We start from the raw sequence: 20,031 nt of genomic DNA, 5'->3' as shown, positions 1-20,031 counted from the left end.
AAGGGCTTACGAGCTAATGAGGCCGCTGACGCGGCTGCCCGAGCGCTTACTCACCGGGCTTCTCATTCCAGCTCTTTTGGCTCGGAGACTAACCAGCCGCTGCTGCGATTCAGGGAAATATTAACACATTATAGCGACAACCACCGCCTTTTCCCGGCCCCTGCAAAAGGGCTGAGTAAGACGGAGGAGCGAACTTTAAGGCGCCTGCAGACAGGTACTCTACTCTGTCCTGCAATAATAAAACATTACGATCCTAACACGGATGAGCGATGCCCGCACTGTGGGGAGACCTGTGATATCTTCCACATGGTGTGGGCATGTACTCAAAATCCCCACCTCCCCCCTTCCCCTACCCCTTCCAGAGAGGCATGGGAGACTGCCCTCCTCAACTGCTCCTCGCTTGAGTCCCAAAGGGCCCCTCTGGTGAAACGGGCGATAGACGGGGCCTCGTCATGCGGTGTCCCGGACTAGGGACGCCGACCATGTAGCGGGGCCACTCTGTGGCTCCCAAACTCTATTTCAGTAATTAAAAGTTTTCACCACCACTAAAAGTTTTCACCACCACCACCCCTTATGTTGGAATCATGCTTAAAAAATGTCATGTTTTGACTTGTACACATACACAACCATTTAGTCAGTCAAAATATGCCTTACAGTATAGATGTTACAGTATAAGTAGAAAAATAAAAATAAAGGGAAAAGGAATTATGATGCTTTGGCAGTCTTTGTTACACAATGTAAAGACAGTAAAAAAATAAAATGTTTGCAAAACAGAATGGTCACTGATAAAAAAAAAATATGGTTAAGTTTGATACCATGTACGGTTGCCAACACAGTGGGAGAAAACCAATCTCAGCTTGAATTAACTTCCATTTGTATGTACTAGTATTTTTTGTTCTTAGTTACGCTTCTATGAATAATCAGTACTAGCACTGTCATGATAAACTGATAAGTTACTACAACACACTGCAATGTATGTACACTATTTTTGGCAGTTCAAGAGCTGTAGAAAACTTGGAAAATGCTGCACTTTCTGCGTATTACTAGCAGCAGTTAAAAAGCTAGGTAACAACAGTACCAAAGGTCAGTCAAAAGAGCACTGAAGTCAACTGTGTGTCAATTTCATACCGCGCACACCAGATGCAAAACAGAGATTCCACCCACTATATTTTCTCAACCAACATCAGATGCATAGTCGAGAAGGATCGACTCATTTCGTTTAATCAACTAACACCAGATGTAGTGTGCTTTCTTTACAGTACAGAAAGCATAAACAAAAAGGGTAGCATCACTCCAAATTCAGTCAGTACCTAACACCACCATCTAGCGATGTCAGTGATATAAAATCACCATAATCGGAAACCAGTCAACAGATTAAAACAACACCTGCGCCAGCTTGAAACGTACAGAACTGCACAATGTTACCGTATTAAAGGTGAAATGGTTGCCAGAAAAACTGCCTCATGGCAAGATGCTCAAATGCTTTGTTGTGTTACACAGCTGACACCATCTTTCCAACACAGTTTTTGATAAGGCATTATAGTGAAGAAAAAAAAAAGGTGGAAGAAACAGGAGTTGACATTACTCATATCAGAAGGCTTCAAAGCAGGACCAGAACAGAGCTGGTGCGCAGCGAGAACTATGATGCACGCGGAAATCGTGCCATCGTGGCATCAGAAGCAATCAAGGCACAGCACGCAAATATTGCTCGCTCTTCCGACGCCAGCGAGTACCTTTGCTTCCCGTGGTGACATCAACGAACGCATGAGCTGGGGCTTTTTCGTGGCAAGTGCCACTAGAGGCGCTGGGGAGGCGAAATTACAGAAAACACACAACACTACTCTGCTGTGTCTGGCCATAGGTCGTTCACATGCACAGCAAAGTTCGTCACAAGTAAGTAAGGCAGATTAAGTGCTGACAGATTAAATAAATACAATAGACATTGGCTGCCAGAAATACACTGTCAACCTCTCATGTCAAAGATATGTACACGCATTCAAAAGCACCTGCACCTTCAAAGATGACAGCGATTCGCAAAATTATGGCCTGGGCGTCAACATGTGGGACACTGCAGTACATCATGTGGCATGTGTCTCGTTCTATAAATTGAAATTTAAAAGAGAGAGGACGAAAGAATGTAAAATAAAAAGGATGCAGAGACCCTGGTGCCAACAGTTCTGCAGTACTGCTGCTGGTTCCATTAATAACCAAATAAAAAAATAATGAGACTCTTGCATCAATGTGCTAAGTCCATACTTTCATCATGCAGCCAGCACCTCTGAAACAGCAGGACCCTCGTCAAGAAAGGCCCACAAACAAGGTGCTGTTCACAAAGATGGCATGTCTTAATGCAGTGGCAGTGAAAGGGCAGGCCCATAAAAACATGCTGAAAAGAACACACATAGAGGGGGGGGGGGCTCCTCATTGTCTCACGACAGTCATGTGTGCCGAGAAAACAAAGTAGTAGGCAAAGAAAGAGACGTTCAGCACCATGCTTAGCCCCAGCAGTAACCAGCTGAGGTGCGGGAAAGGCCGCTTGGGAAGATGCTCACTGGAGGCTGGCGAAAAAAAGAAAGAGAAAAAAAAGTGAAATTTCTTGCATCTGTCAAAGTTGCTGATTGCACAGTTTCTCGAGTAACAAGTGGCAGCACACCGAAGGTTCCTTCAATCACTTGAAAAGAAAACAGCTCACTTTCCAGCCTAGATGCTAGCTGGTGGCTGATGGGTAAGCTTTTTCTCGCATTCAGTTGAAATTTAGCAGGGCTATGAAAGCACTCTTTGCATCATGGAAGGCAACGACAGATTAAACAATCGAAAAGTGTTTTGGAAAATGTGGCCTCCAAAACACAGCAGTTGCAAGTTGGTGCTGCAGCCTTGTTTCAAAATGCAGCAGCTATTCTGGTTACCTGAATTTCCTTCTATTCTTCCCTTCAGCCCACTTCTAATCTAAAAAACTGCACTAGGAAATGCTCTATTACAAAAATGCCTGAAAAGATGCTAGTATTACACTCTAATCACTATGTGTTTATGTGTGCTAAAGGCGAGACAATAGCAGCAAGGTTTGTGAATTTCAATGCTGCACATGTGCTTGCCCTTTTATTTTTCTTTGCAATTTTTAAGCCTTCCCTGTCAGTATCGGATCATTCTGTAGTCTAGTCAAAGCTGTTTTTTCTCCTTTAGCTGACGTTTCCTGCTATGCGTGGATGCCCTACACACCAGCCTAGAGTATGCAGTCATGATAGGTATGTTCTTTGAAAACTTTGTGCTCCTCACAAAAATATCAACATCTTTCCATATTTAAATATTCCAACTGCAGCAAGTGCTACTTTTTCAAACAATTTTGCCATGCTTCTGCCACTGCTCTCACGCAATGAGAGAGCGAGCAAGCAAATAAATTTTCCTCTTTGCTTTGCAAACTAGGATTCCTCCATGGTCTCCACAGTCTCAGTGACTGCTGGCCCTCCATGTGTCCTCCTGATCAGCCCCACACTACTACATTTCTTCTCAGCATGTTAGATGCATGTAAGTTTAAGATTTCCAAACTAGAAATTGACCAACGATTACGGTACTCCCTATTGTGAAATTTGAGCGCAGCTTAATTTTGAGATATAGTGAGGCTGAAAACTTTGACGACACTTAAGCTGCTCTTAAAGGGACACTGAGGAGAAATTGAAGTTGGCTTCTATCGATAGAATACCAGCTCCTGATTACAAAAACACCACTCATACTGACAACAAAGCTCTTGTAATGTAGAAAAGAGCAAGAACCAAAATACAGGTAGTATCGCCGCCACAGGTCAAACTCGCAAGTACAAGCGTGATGAGGTCATAGGACAAAACAGTGTTGCTAGAACCAATGGTTCTAGCAACACTAGGACACGAGAAGTCACGAATCACTGAGGCGCAGCCAATGCATGCGCAAATCTCCTTGACGTCGCCAGATGGCGCCATGTATCCGGCAGCTACACGCGCGCCTGCAGCATCGGGACCAATCAGCGCCTGCTCACCGGCAGTAGGCGGGCTCCCGGTATACCGCTAGTGGTAACAAGGTACACGGTATGCTAAAGGTGTCTATTTGCTAGAACTTCGTTGACGACTTCGAGAACGGGATCCATCGTAACGCTGGCAAAACGCCGGTGCAAACGTAAACGAAGCGACGGTAGCGACCGCCGCAATAACCGATAGATGTCTTCAACATGCGGCCGGTGGTAGCTTTGTTTTCGGCTGCTGCCAGGCCGCACGGCTGACCGTCAGAAATCACGGAGTCTGCGTTACGTCATGTGCACATCATGTTTCACGTCACTTAGTCCTGTGTCGTCATAGGAGAATCCCAAGTTTGAATCAGAGTGGCGGGAAAAACATCTTCAACTTCGAATCCAAATTTCTTAGAAATAAATGCATCTTTCGCTGCCGGCCAAGTGGCAACAAAGCCATGAAATGCCAAACTATCGGATTTTGCTGTAAAAAAAATATTGATAGAGCTCTCCTCACTGTCCCTTTAAGAGTACAATGTGAAGCACTGCTGCCTTGTGGCACAAGGTCTCTAAACTATCGCACTAAACGAACATTCTTCAGTGGTGGAGAGCGCTGCGGTGTTCTCTCCCGTATTTGCTGCTCTCTGCAAGGACATGTTACAACATGCTTGTCTCACTGCTTCTAGGAGGAATGCTGAAGCCACAAAGGGTGTGCCTTCATTTGTAGCGGGCCACCCACGTATTCTGTTCACTTCCATTAATTCGAACTTTGGTTAATTCGAATTGCGTCAGCATCCCCTTGGAATTCAAATTTGCCAGCTTTTACTGCACCACAAAATGCTAGTTGCAACTTGAGTCAGCCAAGAATCAGTAGTTGAACAATGAACCGGCACATATATACATGGGCGTCTGAAAACTAAATGCGCAACACCTTCAAAAACAAAATTACAAAATTAAAAAACCAGTTGTTTTGATAAAGTGTGTCTGGAAATCTATTTTTGCTCATTACCAAGAAGAATCAATATTTTAGTCGCTACCCTTGAGCACAGCTGCCACATAACTGTAGTGGCATCCAAGTTGCTTTGGCGCTGCAAGAAACTATTCCAGAACCGCTGCACCTCTGCGACTTCCGATAGCTGTAGCCACATTTGCAGTGTCGGAGGCCAGAGTGCTGGAGACTACAGTGCAAGAGGCCACAGTGTCCGAGGAAAATAAGAGTCGCCAAATCGAGTGCAACAAGGTAGCAACACGTGTATCTTACCGGCTGGTCTATCAACGCTTTGCACTGTGACTGAGCGCCACAATCTCTCTCTCACATTGCATACCCTGAGGGCTACCGAACTGTGCGGTGATCAGTTTCACAATCAATCACTCTTGCAGTTTTTAGAGGACACTGGCCTGATGGAACAGTGGTAGAGACGCAATCACTTAAATCAGTGTCTCAGGCGGAACAATTGCCGATAGGCCACTAAACGGCTAATCCTGCCTGTACATTTACACCACCACCACCGCAATCACTTCCAGTGCTTGAGTCAATCGTCGAGCACATCCGAGGATGTTTAGAGTGTGGGCACTGCACAGCAACCTATCCCATCAGTAAATTGCACCTGCTCCCATTCCAACCTCAGTCACGTGACATCAGGTGGCACATTCTTGAGAATGCCCACTCCCCAAACCATATTCACGGCCCTTATGATGCATCATCACTTTGATACCATACTCACTGCCCAGCAGCTGCATGAGGGATTTTGCACTGATGACATACTACGACAACGATGCTGACACCTTCTGCCCCACACACAGCTATCGCTGTAAAATAGCAAGAAAAGAGAAGGAAGAAATGAAAGCAAGATGCTTCCTTAGGATCACTTACCTGCTGCCAGCCTGCTGCCCACGGACTTCCCCGTTGCCAGTGACGTTTGGCTGACGGAAGACTTCGCATAGCCGCCACTTTGAGTGTTGTGAACAGGACTAGACATGGCTCCTCTGCTGGTGCGCTGCCTGAGTGTTGATGCCCCGTTCATCCTGGGTGCACTCGCTGAGGATCGCTGCCCGTTAAACGGCCTGGGACCACCCAATGGACCAGCTGCCGAAGCTGGCGTCCGCATGTCAGAAATGAAGCGGCCATCAGGTGACGAGGAGAAGAAGGCATCCCTTTGCCTAAAGAACATCCAGTCTTTTTGCTGCGTCTGGCCAGCTGTGTTAAAAAAAAAAAAAAACGGCAATGAGGCTTTTGGTAATGCAGGAAGGAGAACCCACATTAGTTGTGCGATCTGCAGGTTTGAGAAAAAAAAAAACATTTATATTTGTCCAGTATGCCAACCACTTTTCAAACACCTGCATGAGAGTACATGCATGCCCCATGTGCTGGAAAGAAAACTAGCTGACTGGGTAGTGAGGCAAAGGAAAATAAGTCCCCCCCCCCCCCCCCCCCCCCCTCCCCCCTCTGAGCCTGCATCCTGTAAATTTTTGTCCATATCCGCAGAGCTGCTTTTTCTTTAGATGCTAAAAAAATGAGAATTGCTTCCTGAGCCTTTCTTGGCCATACTGAAAGTCGAAAACCCAGTCTCGTGCAAATGACAAGTCGACAGCTGAGGTTGTTATGCTTACACTTAGCACTCCTAGACTTAGATGCAATGGAACAGTAGCAACATGCTCATAAACTTAAAGAAGCCGCCACCCTACTGCCACATTTAATTGCTTGCTCCCTGGCACTCATTTTCCGCCCAGCATAAATTCAGGCAAGAGCCACCGTTCGCATTTTCCAGATGCCGTTCGTGGCTCCAATGGCTGTGTAGAGGTCGATGTGGAGGTCGCCCAAGAGGCGACCGCAGCCACGTTTATTTGACAGCTGCCGGAGGTGAGATCGCGGCAGAGCAGTGGCAGCAGTGTACGGCTGAGGCCGAGGTCCAAGTGTTCTCTGTTGCACGAGCCAGCATTCCCAAGCGCGTGCCAGCCACTTCGTCCTTCTCGGGATTCCACCACTGCCAACCAAGCGGGTTGCTACAGCTGAACATGATCATGCGTCTCCAAAGCATCCATACATTGCTGAGGAGCTGACACATCCGCATCATTCTTCATTCGAGTGCTACCAAAAGTCCCTTGCTTTACTTGCTGTCCCATGCTTTGCAGGCTTTCTTTTTGGCTGAGTGCATATTACAAGCCAAACGAGTAATTATTGGCTCTGACCACTGCGCCAAGAGTAGCACCTGCATGCGAGAGTGGTGGCATTCCCCCTCACAAGTTGGACACTTTGCAGAGCAAGATCGCGGACCTTTGCACAACTCTGCACATCCGTAGCGAGTATCTCTCTCTCTCTCTCTCTCTCACACACGCACGCACGCGCTCGCACACACGCACAGAGATAGAGCCACTCTAGTTTGCTGCAGTGCTCAACACAAAACTCACCGTTGGAACTGCTGGAGCTGTGCTTGGCCGAGCCAGCATCCGAAGGCGGTGGAGTCAGCAGACCGAATCGCTGCCTGACCCCCCAGAGGACTTGCGTGTCCGACGGAGTGCGTGTGCCACCCAGGGCCCACATGCCACCTGCCATCCATGGTGAACCCTGCTGCAGGCGTAGCCTAGCAGGCCACAGCAGTGATGACGGCTTTCTACCGGCCGCGCCATATGCATTGGTGCCATTGAGTGTCCCAGCTCCTTCAGATGCCCCTTTCAGACTTGTTGGCTTGGACCACGTGCCTGCATAGGTAACAAGGAAGGGGAAGAAGAGAGACATGGACTTACTTGGGGGGTCTTTACTTATTTTTATTTTTTAACGGACCATAATCGCTATGTGTCCCTTTCTTGCAGATGCAAGCTAGAGTTGTGCCACGCACAAAACACATGAAACGAACACCCATGCTATGGCAAATGTGCGCATAAAAAAAATTACGGAGAGCACTTAAGATTACTTACTTGCTTTGAATGTGGAAGCACTGTCTCATTGTAAGTTCTGTTGCAAGGTTCATTAAAGATTCCTTCCTTTCTAATGATACACCTGCTCACTAGCATACAGTCGTAAGGAAATGCACACACTCACTAGGTTCACTTTATTTATCAAGAAGCAACGCAGTTTTGTGGCCTATGGGCTGCATGCTCACCTTGCAATCTGAAGGTTTGGTACAATTCCCCGCACCTTCAGAAGAAAAGTTATTTTTATTTGCTGATGACTTCCCCGGGCTTCTGCACACCACTTTACCTTATGGTCTAGTGCTGACATCATGCAAGACCACAGTGATGTCACTGGGGTACTCGGATGTAAGCCATATAATGCTTTGCATTAAAATGCCCGCGAAATGGGGTGCCGAAGGAAGAAGACACAATACATAACCTAACAGCATAACTTTTCGTGAAATGCGCTGTGGTTAAATGACACTGTAAATCTAAAAGAGGTCATGACATGTACCAAAGCAACTCTTCGGTATAATGTTCACAAAATATTGCGTAATTCTTGATGTACTTTCTGCACAAAATACATCTTTGCCACAACAAGCTACCCATAAATACAATCATGGTGCTTTGAATTAGATGCCGTTGCCCAGTACTCACACAGCTCTAAAATTGGGGTTCTGTTGCAATTTGTGACTAAGATCGGCTGATGACTGATGAACCCACAATCGCTCGTTCAACAGTAATGTGCAGAACTGGCTGAACTATTGTGCAAAATATTTCATGAAGTGCAGCTCAGGAAAGTTGGCTGGCAACAGTTAATAGGGAGCAAGGATACTAAGGTACCAACAGCGAAAGGGATATGCAAATGAAATTAACACCGTCATTTGCTATGTACTGTTTTTTTTTTTTAGGACAGTAAATTGTAAGGCAGCATCTGAGGTTTAATGAAAGTAACTTTTTGGTTGGTTTGGTTGGTTTATGGGGTTTAACGTCCCAAAGCGACTGCTATGAGAGACGCCGTAGTGGAGGGCTCCGGAAATCCACTACGGCGTCTCTCATAGCCTCAGTCGCTTTGGGACGTTAAACCCCATAAACCAACCAAACCAACCAAAAAGTTACTTTTATTAAACCTCAGATGCTGCCTTACAATTTACTGTCCTAAAAAAAAAAACAGTACATAGCAAAGTAACTTTTTACATTACAGAAGCTCGTGTAGCTTTCAAGATACGAATGCCAGTTTTGTCTTTATTATTTACATGTCTGATGACGAGACATACATGGTGGTCAGCAAGGTTCCATATGCAAGTAAAAAAAGGGGGGGAGTGGGATGAGAGATGAGGATCTGGGATGGAGAAAAAAGCAACGTTGCCAAAGTGCACATCCATGCACTATCGGTTCAAGCACAAGGCATAATGCTATAGACTTCCCACAATGTCATTCCAGCCACCCCGCTTGTCAATGCCCTCCCTAAAAACGCCAACAGCCAACTCACTGGTGGTCCAGGACCGTTCGCTTTCGGGCGATATGTGCACGTCGCTAATTCTGTCAGACAGGCTGGCCAAAGACGTTGAGCGAAGGGAGGACTTCGTCTGCCGGCTGCACGTGCTCCGCTTGTCACCGAAGTCACTCTGGCCAATGTACTGAGAGCCTTCCTCCCAGGCGGGCAGGTATTCCGCTGAACTAAGGCTCGCACCACCAGACGAACAGGGGCTCGACGACAGGCTGCTTCCACTCGGACCAACCAGCTTCCTGGGTAAAACCAACACAAGTGCCACCCAGCTGAAATCCGTGGGCATTGACCGTTTCTGCAAGGATTATTAGTTTAGTTTAGTTTATGGGGGGTTTAACATCCCCCAGCAACTGAGGCTATGAGGGGCGCTGTAGTGAAGGGCGTGTACTGTGCGATGTCAGAGCATGTTAAAGAACCCCAGGTGGTAGAAATTTCCGCAAAAGTTATTACTAGGGGCTGTGCGAATATTTTTAAATTTAGAATACGAATCAAATATGTTTGCATTCAGTTCATATTCGTTTAAAGAAACTGATAATTGAGAATTTCCGAATATTCGCCAGCGATCGAATACTGCACAGACTATCATAAACCTTATTAAAGAAGAACCCCAACATCCCGACAAATTGTACAAAAAACGAGTTCAAAGTGTTCGGAAAACAGCACGAATCCGCCCTATTCATTTTCTTCTCAGTCGTTTATCGCGTGGACATTCGGGCGCTGCTAGGCTTGGACCTCATACGAAATCCCGTAAGTGGAGTTTTCCACTATCACATGTGTTGACAAGATGGCCAACCACCTGTTTCAAACAAACAGCAATAGGAGAATGCATGGTCTCTTGTTTGACCCTTTCGTTATGTGTTACATAACTCCCGCGCCCATGCCGCTCGTCCTGTTGCCTTCATAACTCTTCTAGCGTGAGCTCTGTCACCTCATTTCGGACAGCTCTGATATGTGAGAAAGCCCGCCAGCGAAATTTTGCGTCGGGCTCCTGGGGTAGGGCCCAGTTGAGGAGTCACCGGCAGGGTGAGCGATCATGTAAAAATCCCACCTATTGCATTGCAACCCGTGTACCTCTTCATGCGTGCTTAACGGCAAGCATGAAAATGGTCGGAGGGCCCTGTCATTAGGCTGAGAAATACTACCCTGACCACATGGTTTCAGTTTCTGAGCATTGCTGTCAGCCTGTGGTACTGCACTTTTTTTTGTACCTGTCAAATCAGTAGTTTTGCAAGTCAAATACCACCAGACTTACATGATTGTAAGTCCCCTCGAATGTATACGTCGATCCCTTGTATCACATGTCAAGGGGGGGGGGGGGGGGGGGGGATTATAGAGAGCTAACCCTGTCACATGGGCATTTTTGATCCTCATTGTATCAATGGTCATCGAGTTCAATGCAGATCAGGGGTTGTCACATGGCACCTTTCAAGCACAATCGAGCCCGATCCTGGTTGGCTTGATCACCATTCCCCAAGTGCACTTGAGGTTTCAAGCACACTTGAAAATGGGCACTGACACTCTACTCTCACTGAGCTATAAAAATAAAAGCAAGTTAATAGAGGAAAAGCATAAATGTTAAATAAATTGATTAAAATGCATGACAGGCCGTTTTTAGTGCTCCACGCCTGCTATACAAATGCACACCTTCAATTAATCTCAACACCAGGCTCTACCGTTGGTGCCGTTTAACGCTGTGACTGCTTCTGCTAAGTCTTCTTGTGCAGCTGACAAAAATACATCGGCAAAGAAAAGAAAGTTTGATGAATCGCAACCGTCACACCGAGACCACTGGCCTTGGCTGCATAGTGTTGGTGGACATCAGCATGCTACGGATGTCGACGGGCAACAGGCCACACACATCAGGGCAACTTCTCAATGAGCACTAAAAACACTGGTGTGGCACTGGATGCTTCAAACGCGATTGAAAACCTCGATGCAGATGGACTCCAATTAGGATTGAAAGTGCCCGTGTGATAGGGCTACTAAGTCACAGGACTACTTCGTCCAGCAAAATCCCACACCTCACAAACTACTGCACCCCAACATCGTGTGGAACAGCTAAAAATTTCGCTTCGCTGCAGCCACCACACCTGCATCACCCATATCGAGACGTTGAACTTGCGGCCCGCTACACAGTTGTTCATTTCTCTGGTGCAAAGAATGTCAGCCCTCTTGAATGTAGCCGTGAACAAGCGCCGAACACTCACCGGATCCGCAGCACTCACGACGACTGGCGAAGAACGACAGTAAAAATGGTAAAATGTGGCCGGCAGTCAGGTCAAATGTGTCTAACAGAGCCAAAGAGAAACTATGCGTGAGTGGTATCGGCTCTTCCATTAGCTACCGACAGTCCCCGGAAGCGTTACCGTTCCGTGTGGTGGTGCCGATGCGATCAGAAAAGCAGCCCTTCCACCAACAATCGGCACTTCCAAGAGTGCACAGTAAAAGGTATATAAAAAACAAAACAAACAAAAAAAAAAACAAACAACCGTGCAGAACACTTGGCTTAGGGTTATCGGCTTATTGGGGTTTAACGTCCCAAAGCGACTGAGGCTATGAGAGATGCCGTAGTGGAGGGCTCCAGGAATTTCGACCACCTGGGGTTCTTTAACGTGCACTGACATCGCACAGTACACGGGCCTCTAGAATTTCTCCTCCAAAGAAATTCAACCGCTGCGGCCGGGATCGAACCCGCATCTTTCGGGTCAGCAGCCGAGCACCATAACCACTGAGCCACCGCGGCGGCCACGGAACAGCCGAATGCTACTGGGGCATAGCTATACAGCAAACATAAAACTGTAACCACGCTGTAGCGTCCCTGATATCTCGTTTGTCTTGCCTTTATTGACAGCGACATGCTTTGGTGTAACCTCCCAACTTCGGATGTTCGAAATTTAAAAAATAGGTTGACTTACAATTGTGTAAATAAGGTAAGTTGTTGTGGTTACTTGGCTTCATATGTTAGTAGTGCATAACTGCAAGTATAGACTGCCTCAGAGTGCATACTGTTGATGCTTTAAAGCTTTCAGGAATCTTGTTAGAGCTCTGCACTGCTCTTACATTATGATAGGCTATACCGGCATATGCAGCAGCCCTCTTCTGGTTGTTCAGTTGAAGAACTAAAGTCTGAACACGAAATGGGTATTGCATGAGAAGTAAAAAAATAATAATAAAAAAGCCAACTGATTGCATTACTAAGCAAAACATACATTTTTAACCATTTATTTTCCGTTTATTTAAGAAAAATAGTCTCTTTCAACACATATAAACAAACACGAAATTCGAGAAACAAAGGATGAGCAACATGTCGGACCATTCACTCAGGGTGGTTTGCCATGCTAATGCAAAAACACTCCTCGTGGGTTACAGCACCTAATGCAATAGATGAACTCCCAGCAAACAAATGAGCAACAGTGCACTGCACTCACCTGAGAGCGCCCCCACGCAGCTGGATCTTGACGAGAATGAAAGTGTGAGCGACAGCCAGGATGAGTGTGGTGCAAGCAAGGACGAGCTGGGACCACGACATGTAGAACGCGTTCAGCCACTTTCCCACCTCAAAATGGTGGAATGCCACCAATTGCAGCCAGAGGAAGCACAGTAACAGAGCTGTAAGCCCAAGTCTGCAAAAAAAAAAAAGAAAAAAAACGTGAATGAAAGAAAAAAAGTTTTAAGTGATGCCTAACAACTACTTCAGCAAATGTGGCTTTCAGTTGCTACGCGAAAATTTCTGCAATCAAAGTAGGCAGAACACATCTCAAAATATCACTATGTCCTCTAAGAACAAAGGGCACAGGATAGTAAACACTACAGACCCTTTTGACGCACGCGAAGACCGAGAAGTTACCCATGGGTAGCTCACGCGAAGATGCGAGCAGAAGCGAGCACCTCCGAATGCAGTCCCCCCTCCACACCTCTACTACATTTGTTGGCCCGCACCGCGGGGAGCGTCGTCCAAGCCGCGGCAGATGCTGCAGCTGTCCCACTGTCTCGTACCGTTTTCAATGCAATCGTGCGCTCTTTGTAGGCCACCTCGATGGCAACAGAGAGCACCCTATCACGAATGGCAACGATGGAGAACAAATAGCCAAGCCTATCCAAGCCAGTCTCATTGCGCCCACCGATTTTGTTTAAATCCAAGATGGCGCCTTTCACGGTGGCGGCAAACGGGTTGGTTGCGACAGCGATGCCCACATGCGTCTATACATATTAGACCAAAATAACGAACTTTCGGTTCAAAAACGATCTCCACGATATTGTTGGCGTCTATTTTAGTTTGTAAATTCGAACTTTTAGACTCCACAAAGTCCGAAATATCGGTCATGAAAATGTGCACGTTCCTATGAGGTGCGCGACGGTTTCTCAGCAAAGTCCGAAATATCGCGGAAATTTGAATTATTGGAGTCTGAAAAATCGGCCGGCTGCTGTATCTTTTTGGGGGCACTTCAGTTATAATATGAACTTCTGATAATACAAATGCATTGTTAAAGTTCCTTCAAGTTTGTTGTAAAGAGAGTTTACTGTATATGCATAGCTTGCACTGATGTCATAGAGGCCACCATGTATGGGGTCAGAGGCTGGGTGAAAACCTTTGCATCTTTTAAATCTGCTCAATGTCACCTGTACCAGTGCACAGTGCAGAAGCTAGGTGCTGTGCCCAAAGATTGCACCCTGATATGATGCGCAGGTCTGTAGTTGAGATGCAGAAGAGGAAATGAATTCCAGCCTCTAGACCTACTCTCAATTATAGAGTATGCTGGTAGTCTTTCAATTTATGAACCACAGAAACGTTTATTTACATGTGAACAAGGAGCGATGCAATGTTTAATTTTCCACTGCCAATTATAGCAGCCCAAAAGCCTCCGCATACATCACTTACGCCAGTGCAAAATGAATTTTAAGAATTCGAGAATGTTATGTTTGTTGCGTACCTGCTGCTGAAAACTACCACCATGTTTCAAAATAATCAGCTCAAAATGAGAACTACTGGAGACAGTTAAGTAATTAAACACTAATCTTGCTTCTACAAAAGGGTGCCGAGGCATCGTCATGCCCCAAACTTTACAAACAAAGAATAAAAGGCACATGCACCTAGTTTGTGCAGCATGGTCCGTTGAAAAAATGTGACAAAGCGAAATGTGCGAAAGATTACCGTCTACGTCCTGCGAGCAATACAGAGCTGCCAGACAACACCAAGCCGGCTGGGTGCAACAGCTGCATGGGTGGCAAGTCCACTGTCAGGTTGGCCAAGCCCATCTTTGAGCCGTAATGGGCAAGCACGGTGTCCTTCTTCAGCAGGGTCAGGAGCAACATCACTGAGACACAAAGGCTCAGCACCGATGCCGCTGTTGACAGTATGAGCTGCAGGCGTTGCTTCCAAGGCTGTGACAAAAAGACGCACAAGGTTAGAATATCGGGTGAGCCGCACAGTTTACAAGGCGCCAAACTGACTGCAAAGACTAATAAGACTCGTGTAAAGAGGCAAGTCGCTATTACTGCTTCAGTAGGTGATCTACGAAAAGCTTTAAACTTGCTGGCTCGTTATTATTTGGACAGTCGGAATGGCACTTCAAAGCTTGTTATTAACTGGACACTGAGGACAGATTCAAGTTGGCCTGTATAGATAGACTACCGCATCCTAAAGACAAAAATTCTACTTTCACTGACAATGGATCTCTTTTTAAGCTGAAAAAGGACACAACATGAAATACAGGCATTGTCGCCAACGGCTGTTCTTGCGAGCAAACTGTGGTGACATATACATTTTCTTGGTTGCCAATCTCTGTACCTAGGTCACACTACGATTCACTTGCAGACGGTGATCATGGACTACCTTTTGGCCTTGACGTTACAAATTTGAACCGAATGGCTGGGAAAAAATGTTCTGTAGGGGAAAAAAATTGATTGATTAAATTTTTTAAGTAATAAATAGTTTTTTTTTGCTGCCAAACAAAAATCAAAACAGCATAAGAATGCATCAGCCTGCCATTCCTATCACTTTCACAAGCAGTAATCATCTGTATCAATAAAAAAAAGAATGAACCCACAAATTAGCGCCCATCTTGCCACCCTTTACTGTCAGTTGCCCTTACGAACATTTCCCTTTTTGTAAGGGGATCCTATGAACACCAACTTGCCCGACTAGAGTCCCACTTCGATGAAAAAACCCTACCTGCATAGCCTTAATCACACACAAATAAAAAGTACAGGCCTACTTTACACCAGTACTGAACTGCTTGAGGGCCTAATAAGAATTAATCACAAGTTTTTATCACATCAACAGTGAGAACATGAACAGACCATAGCTGCTTAACGCCAGCGCTTTAATGTACACAAATCTTGTCTAACAACTGTGTGCCAATTAACCAGGCTCCACTTACAAGGCAGTAGTATGCCAGGACTCTCCAACGGGTTGGCACTGTGTGGCCAACCAGATGCGGCCGCAGCAGCGAGTCCTGAAGGGTCAGCGTGCGCTTCACCTGAGTCTGGCATGGCAGGCACAGGGCATACACTTCTTCCAGGTGCTCCCGATACTGCTCCACCTCTGTGTCAAACTGGCTCTGCACAACACAGCATGCAAGGAACACTCAGCCTGTAATCCTCATACTCAGCCGTATCCCGCCAAGGTCAAAAGCTTGTATACCACAGCTGGGAAAGATGTCAACAATTAGAGAGACCTTCTACTGAATTTTATCAATCATATTTTCTCCGCGAGAATCAAAAGCTCCTCTGCCAAATAGACGTAAACAAGGCTGAAGGGCTGAGGGACACAGCACAACAACTTGAAACTGAACTTTTCAAAATGAGAATACAGTGCTTTGTATCCAATGGTTGCGCCTACAAACTCTGACATGAGACAGGAGAATGACTGCCCATCGCCTGGGCAGTAATGAACATTTAAAGTGAGATGCATAGGTTTTCTTAAACCTACAGTTTAAAGCACTAATGCAGTGCACTAACACTGAAAGTTTACTGTATAAAAGCTTGCGCCAGTTAGTATAGGTTCAAGAGGCTCTGAACTTGAACAATTTAACAGGGCATGTATGTTCCATATTGAGATAAAAGCAGAGTGACACACTACTTCAGCAGCAAACTCAAAAGACAGCATAATGCATTTGACAATAGTATTTCGGTTAACACGGTAAGTGATGAAAGCTCAATTCTATCTGAACATGGCAGTATGCTTTGGTGCATAGGAAATTGGTTGGTTCAAATGAGTTATTATATTTTACATTCAAACTTCTTATGATAGTGAAAATTTTAGCCCATAGTTAACGGAGGTGACAAAAAATAATGCTGAATTACCTACAAAGAAGGGAAATTATGCATGAGCAACTCTAGGCCAAGGTAGCACTCAAACAGAAAATTTGCCTCATTCACAAATATATTGCTCCAGGCAAACTAAACATAATGATGAAATAAAACAGAATGGTGACGATTTCAAGCAACACGTACCTCTTCTGTAGGGGTGAAGTTCGCCAAAAGGCGAACTTTGATGACCTGGTGATAGTTGCAGACTGAACAGAGACGGTTGTCAAGCTTCGGCTTAAGAGGCGTAGGTGATGAATCCGCTTCGCAGCTTGTGGTCGTGAAGTTGAGAGCCTCGTCAAACTGAGCAGGAATTGGCTTGTTGTAGTCGCCGTCCTAAGAAAGCAGAAGCAAACGAGAGAAATTATTGAGCCAAAACTAGACCAGCACAATGCAGACAACTGAGATTTTCAAAGAAGCAGGAACAACCACACGCATGCATTCAAAAAACGAAAAACGGTCTACAAAAATTTAAAAAGAGCAGCTCACCACTGCTGAATGAAGCAAACTCAGATGCAGAGTAACGCCCACACTATGGACAGCGCAGTATGCCACGCTGGCCAAAATTATCAGACCACATTGTAACATTCATCACTGTTGCACTACCTGGAGGGAATGGAAAGGATTTTTGCTTTATAACATTGCATCAATGGAGGTACTTAATTGCTCCATATGCCGTTTCCATTAGGACAGAACTACAAAACTAAAGTTCTCTACAAATTAAAATCTATAAATTAATGTTTACAGGGATCCCACAAAGTGGAGTACATTTGCGGCGTATGAGAACCAGGCAGACATCATTGCCCGGTGTCCACAAATATATATTTTTAGGCCCACTTCGCCAGGTGGAAAACCAGACTGTGCGCCAAATCTCTTCTGCCCGCGGGCATGCGTAACTTGTCCTGGTCTTATTTTTTTTTGGCTGGACCATCGTAGCAATCGTGTGGTAGGCTGCTACAGATTTGTAATAAGGAAGTGATTACTTGTTGGCATCCACCCAAGCGCAGGTGGCAGTCCCAGGTTCAAGCCCAGGACCAAGACAAATCCTTCCTCTGTGGAGTTTCTGACAAAGCTGCATAGCTTTCCTTTGTAGCCGCATGGCCGTGCTTGGGTGTGTGCCAGTAAGTTGATATTCCCTAACTGTTTAATTTCTGTGGTAAGAATGGAAAATCATTGTTGCCTACGGGACTCGGCTTCAGATGAGCAAATTCAGAAAGCATGTGTGCACTAACACTGCCATCTGTTGAGAAAACAGAATGAGCAAACACTTGCTCGTCTTATGAGTGTTGCCCCCCCACCCCCCCCCTTTTTTTGAGAGAAGGTTAAATCTGCCTGCTCTTTTCAAGGACTCATCAAGCATGTGGCAGTGGTTTCTCAATATTACGGCTGCACAGCTTCAGATCTACAATCAGGCACTTTGCCAGGAATATTCTTTGGGAGTACGTAATCAAAAATAAATTTTAATGCCCAGTAGCAAGCTGCAGCCCTGGAGAGAACACGACTGCATCAGAAACAATTTTGGTCAATCAGCGAGTTCGGCATACCTCCTTGAATCCATTGTACTGGTCACAGCTTGGACAGTCCCAGCAGTTAATATTTCCATATGGGACCACTGTCTGTGCCCCACAGAACCAACAGTTCACCTTGGCTGAAAACAGCGGCCTGCATGGAGAATGAAAAAACCAAAGTTTGCAATTTGCAGAAAAAATTCGAGCAATATATATCGGCCTATTTAAATTCGTTGCTCCCATTATTACCGCAGAATGCCCACATGAATAGATTTACAAAATGCGCTGGTGCCCAAACATCGATCTGACAGTAGCTGCTAGGATTCATTGACAACGGCCGTGCGTAAGCGAGGTACACAGTTATTTAAGCCATTCAGCACCGTACCGCACATCGAACGCAGAGTCCAATTTCGTACTTACTCCACCGCCTGCCGCAGTGACTCATTACAGACCCGGCTGCTGAGCCCGAGGACGCGGGTTCGATTCCGGCCGCGTTCCCATGGAGACGAAACTAAGAGGCACCCGTTTGCAGTGAGATGTCAGTGAATGCAGCAGACCTTAACTGGCCGGAATTATTCCGGAGCCCTCCACTCTGGCACCTAATTCTCTCGTCTTTCACTCCCTATTTCAACCCTTAACTCACGGCGTGGTTCGGATATCCACCGAGAAGTGAAACAGTTACTGCTCCCGTTCCTATCCTCAAAACCAATTTCCAGTTTAGTTTCCACAACGCTCCAATACCTAGCTTTGGCCATGTGTGATAGGGTACGTATGTAGTGCAAAGATAACTTGTTTGTGCTGCGGAGACGCGCAATGCGAACATGGGGCGCCAGGAGGAACGACCTTGCTTGTAAGCGATGTAAACAACCAAAATATCAAGCAGCTGATGGCGTGTCGTGGGTTCAGCTAGGTGCTGCTAGCGAACCCTCAAAACCCTCAAGTACCGAGCGTGTGCCACTATGATGCAGAATATGCTTTCACAGCGACAACAAATGCTGCGATTAATCCGACAGACGCGGCTAACGCCGCCGCCCACGACATATCGAACCATGCTGCAGAAATATGTCCTCGTGGCTTCCCACATGCGTTTTAATCGGCTTCAACTGCAAACATGGCAAGATTTCTTAACCGCGTTGCGTTACTGCACCATGTGGTGAGCCGATCAGCACGCGCGTTCCCATACCCGAGGCTCAAAGGCGCGCGGACGCGGGCGCGGACACCGGAGCCCCGCACGTGGTGGAACAAATGTGGAGTTCGCGGCATGCCGGAGCCCGCAACGCCCGCGAACATCCAGGTTCCACGCCGGAAGGACAACAAAAAGTATCTCACCGAATCCTTTTGTAGGAGTACACAATAACGGGAACACATAGTGTGGCACCTATTAAAATCAGCGTGCTCATAACGAACGCAGTATTAACTTTGCGGCGTTCGCGTAAATGAAGTACAAATGAACGAAAAAGAACCGCGCCAACGCTCCCGCCTTGCCTCGGCGAATGAACGGACAACAAATAAGAGGGAAAATTCTATGCACAGAGTCTAGACATATGATATCAGCGCACAGGGAGCAGGGAGGTACAAGAACGCCATCGACGGCGTTGCGGCACAACACAGCGACGCTACAGTGGCTACAGGTCTGCGCAGTGCGCACTGCCGATCGGCCGGTCTGGAGAAGGGCGCGTGGCGTTTCTAGCGCTCCCATCGTTTCTAAAAAATATATCTTCCAAATAACCAAAATGTCTGTCCTGTTTCCCTCAGCACTGCACGTATGCACAATTTCACCACAAATGCGTGCTACAATTAATCAACGGGAAGAAGCCCAGGCATCCGTGAACGCGCTTTGC

General features: G+C 46.2%; 1 protein-coding gene across 1 annotated transcript; it reads right to left on the bottom strand.

Moving 5' to 3' along the window:
* Positions 1-375: 375 nt before the first annotated feature.
* LOC149364545 (uncharacterized) lies at positions 376-19,705 on the bottom strand. Its single transcript, XM_089574497.1, has 10 exons — positions 19,520-19,705; positions 18,227-18,344; positions 16,830-17,018; positions 15,755-15,934; positions 14,527-14,756; positions 12,803-12,997; positions 9,357-9,613; positions 7,382-7,672; positions 5,847-6,170; positions 376-2,558 (listed from the first exon to the last, which is right to left on the bottom strand). Exons 1-10 carry the CDS (start codon positions 19,588-19,590, stop codon positions 2,422-2,424), a joined length of 1,992 nt encoding a protein of 663 aa, XP_089430623.1. The 5' UTR covers positions 19,591-19,705; the 3' UTR covers positions 376-2,421.
* Positions 19,706-20,031: the final 326 nt, after the last annotated feature.

Source organism: Amblyomma mixtum, chromosome 2 (assembly GCF_055824585.1).
Source record: "Amblyomma mixtum isolate Tamu chromosome 2, ASM5582458v1, whole genome shotgun sequence".
NCBI classification, from domain to species: Eukaryota; Metazoa; Arthropoda; class Arachnida; order Ixodida; family Ixodidae; genus Amblyomma; species Amblyomma mixtum.
The sequence above is the reverse complement of the archived record's forward strand: the minus strand, read 5'-3'. Positions and strand labels throughout refer to the sequence as shown.

Coding starts and splice junctions, on each gene's coding strand:
- LOC149364545 (XM_089574497.1), bottom strand. CDS start 19,590: ATGAGCACGCTGATTTTAATAGGTGCCACACTATGTGTTCCCGTTATT. Junction 9,614..12,802: donor CTGCGTGGGGGCGCTCTCAG/GTGAGTGCAGTG, acceptor GGTTTTACCCAG/GAAGCTGGTTGGTCCGAGTG. Junction 7,673..9,356: donor CGAACGGTCCTGGACCACCA/GTGAGTTGGCTG, acceptor TTACCTATGCAG/GCACGTGGTCCAAGCCAACA.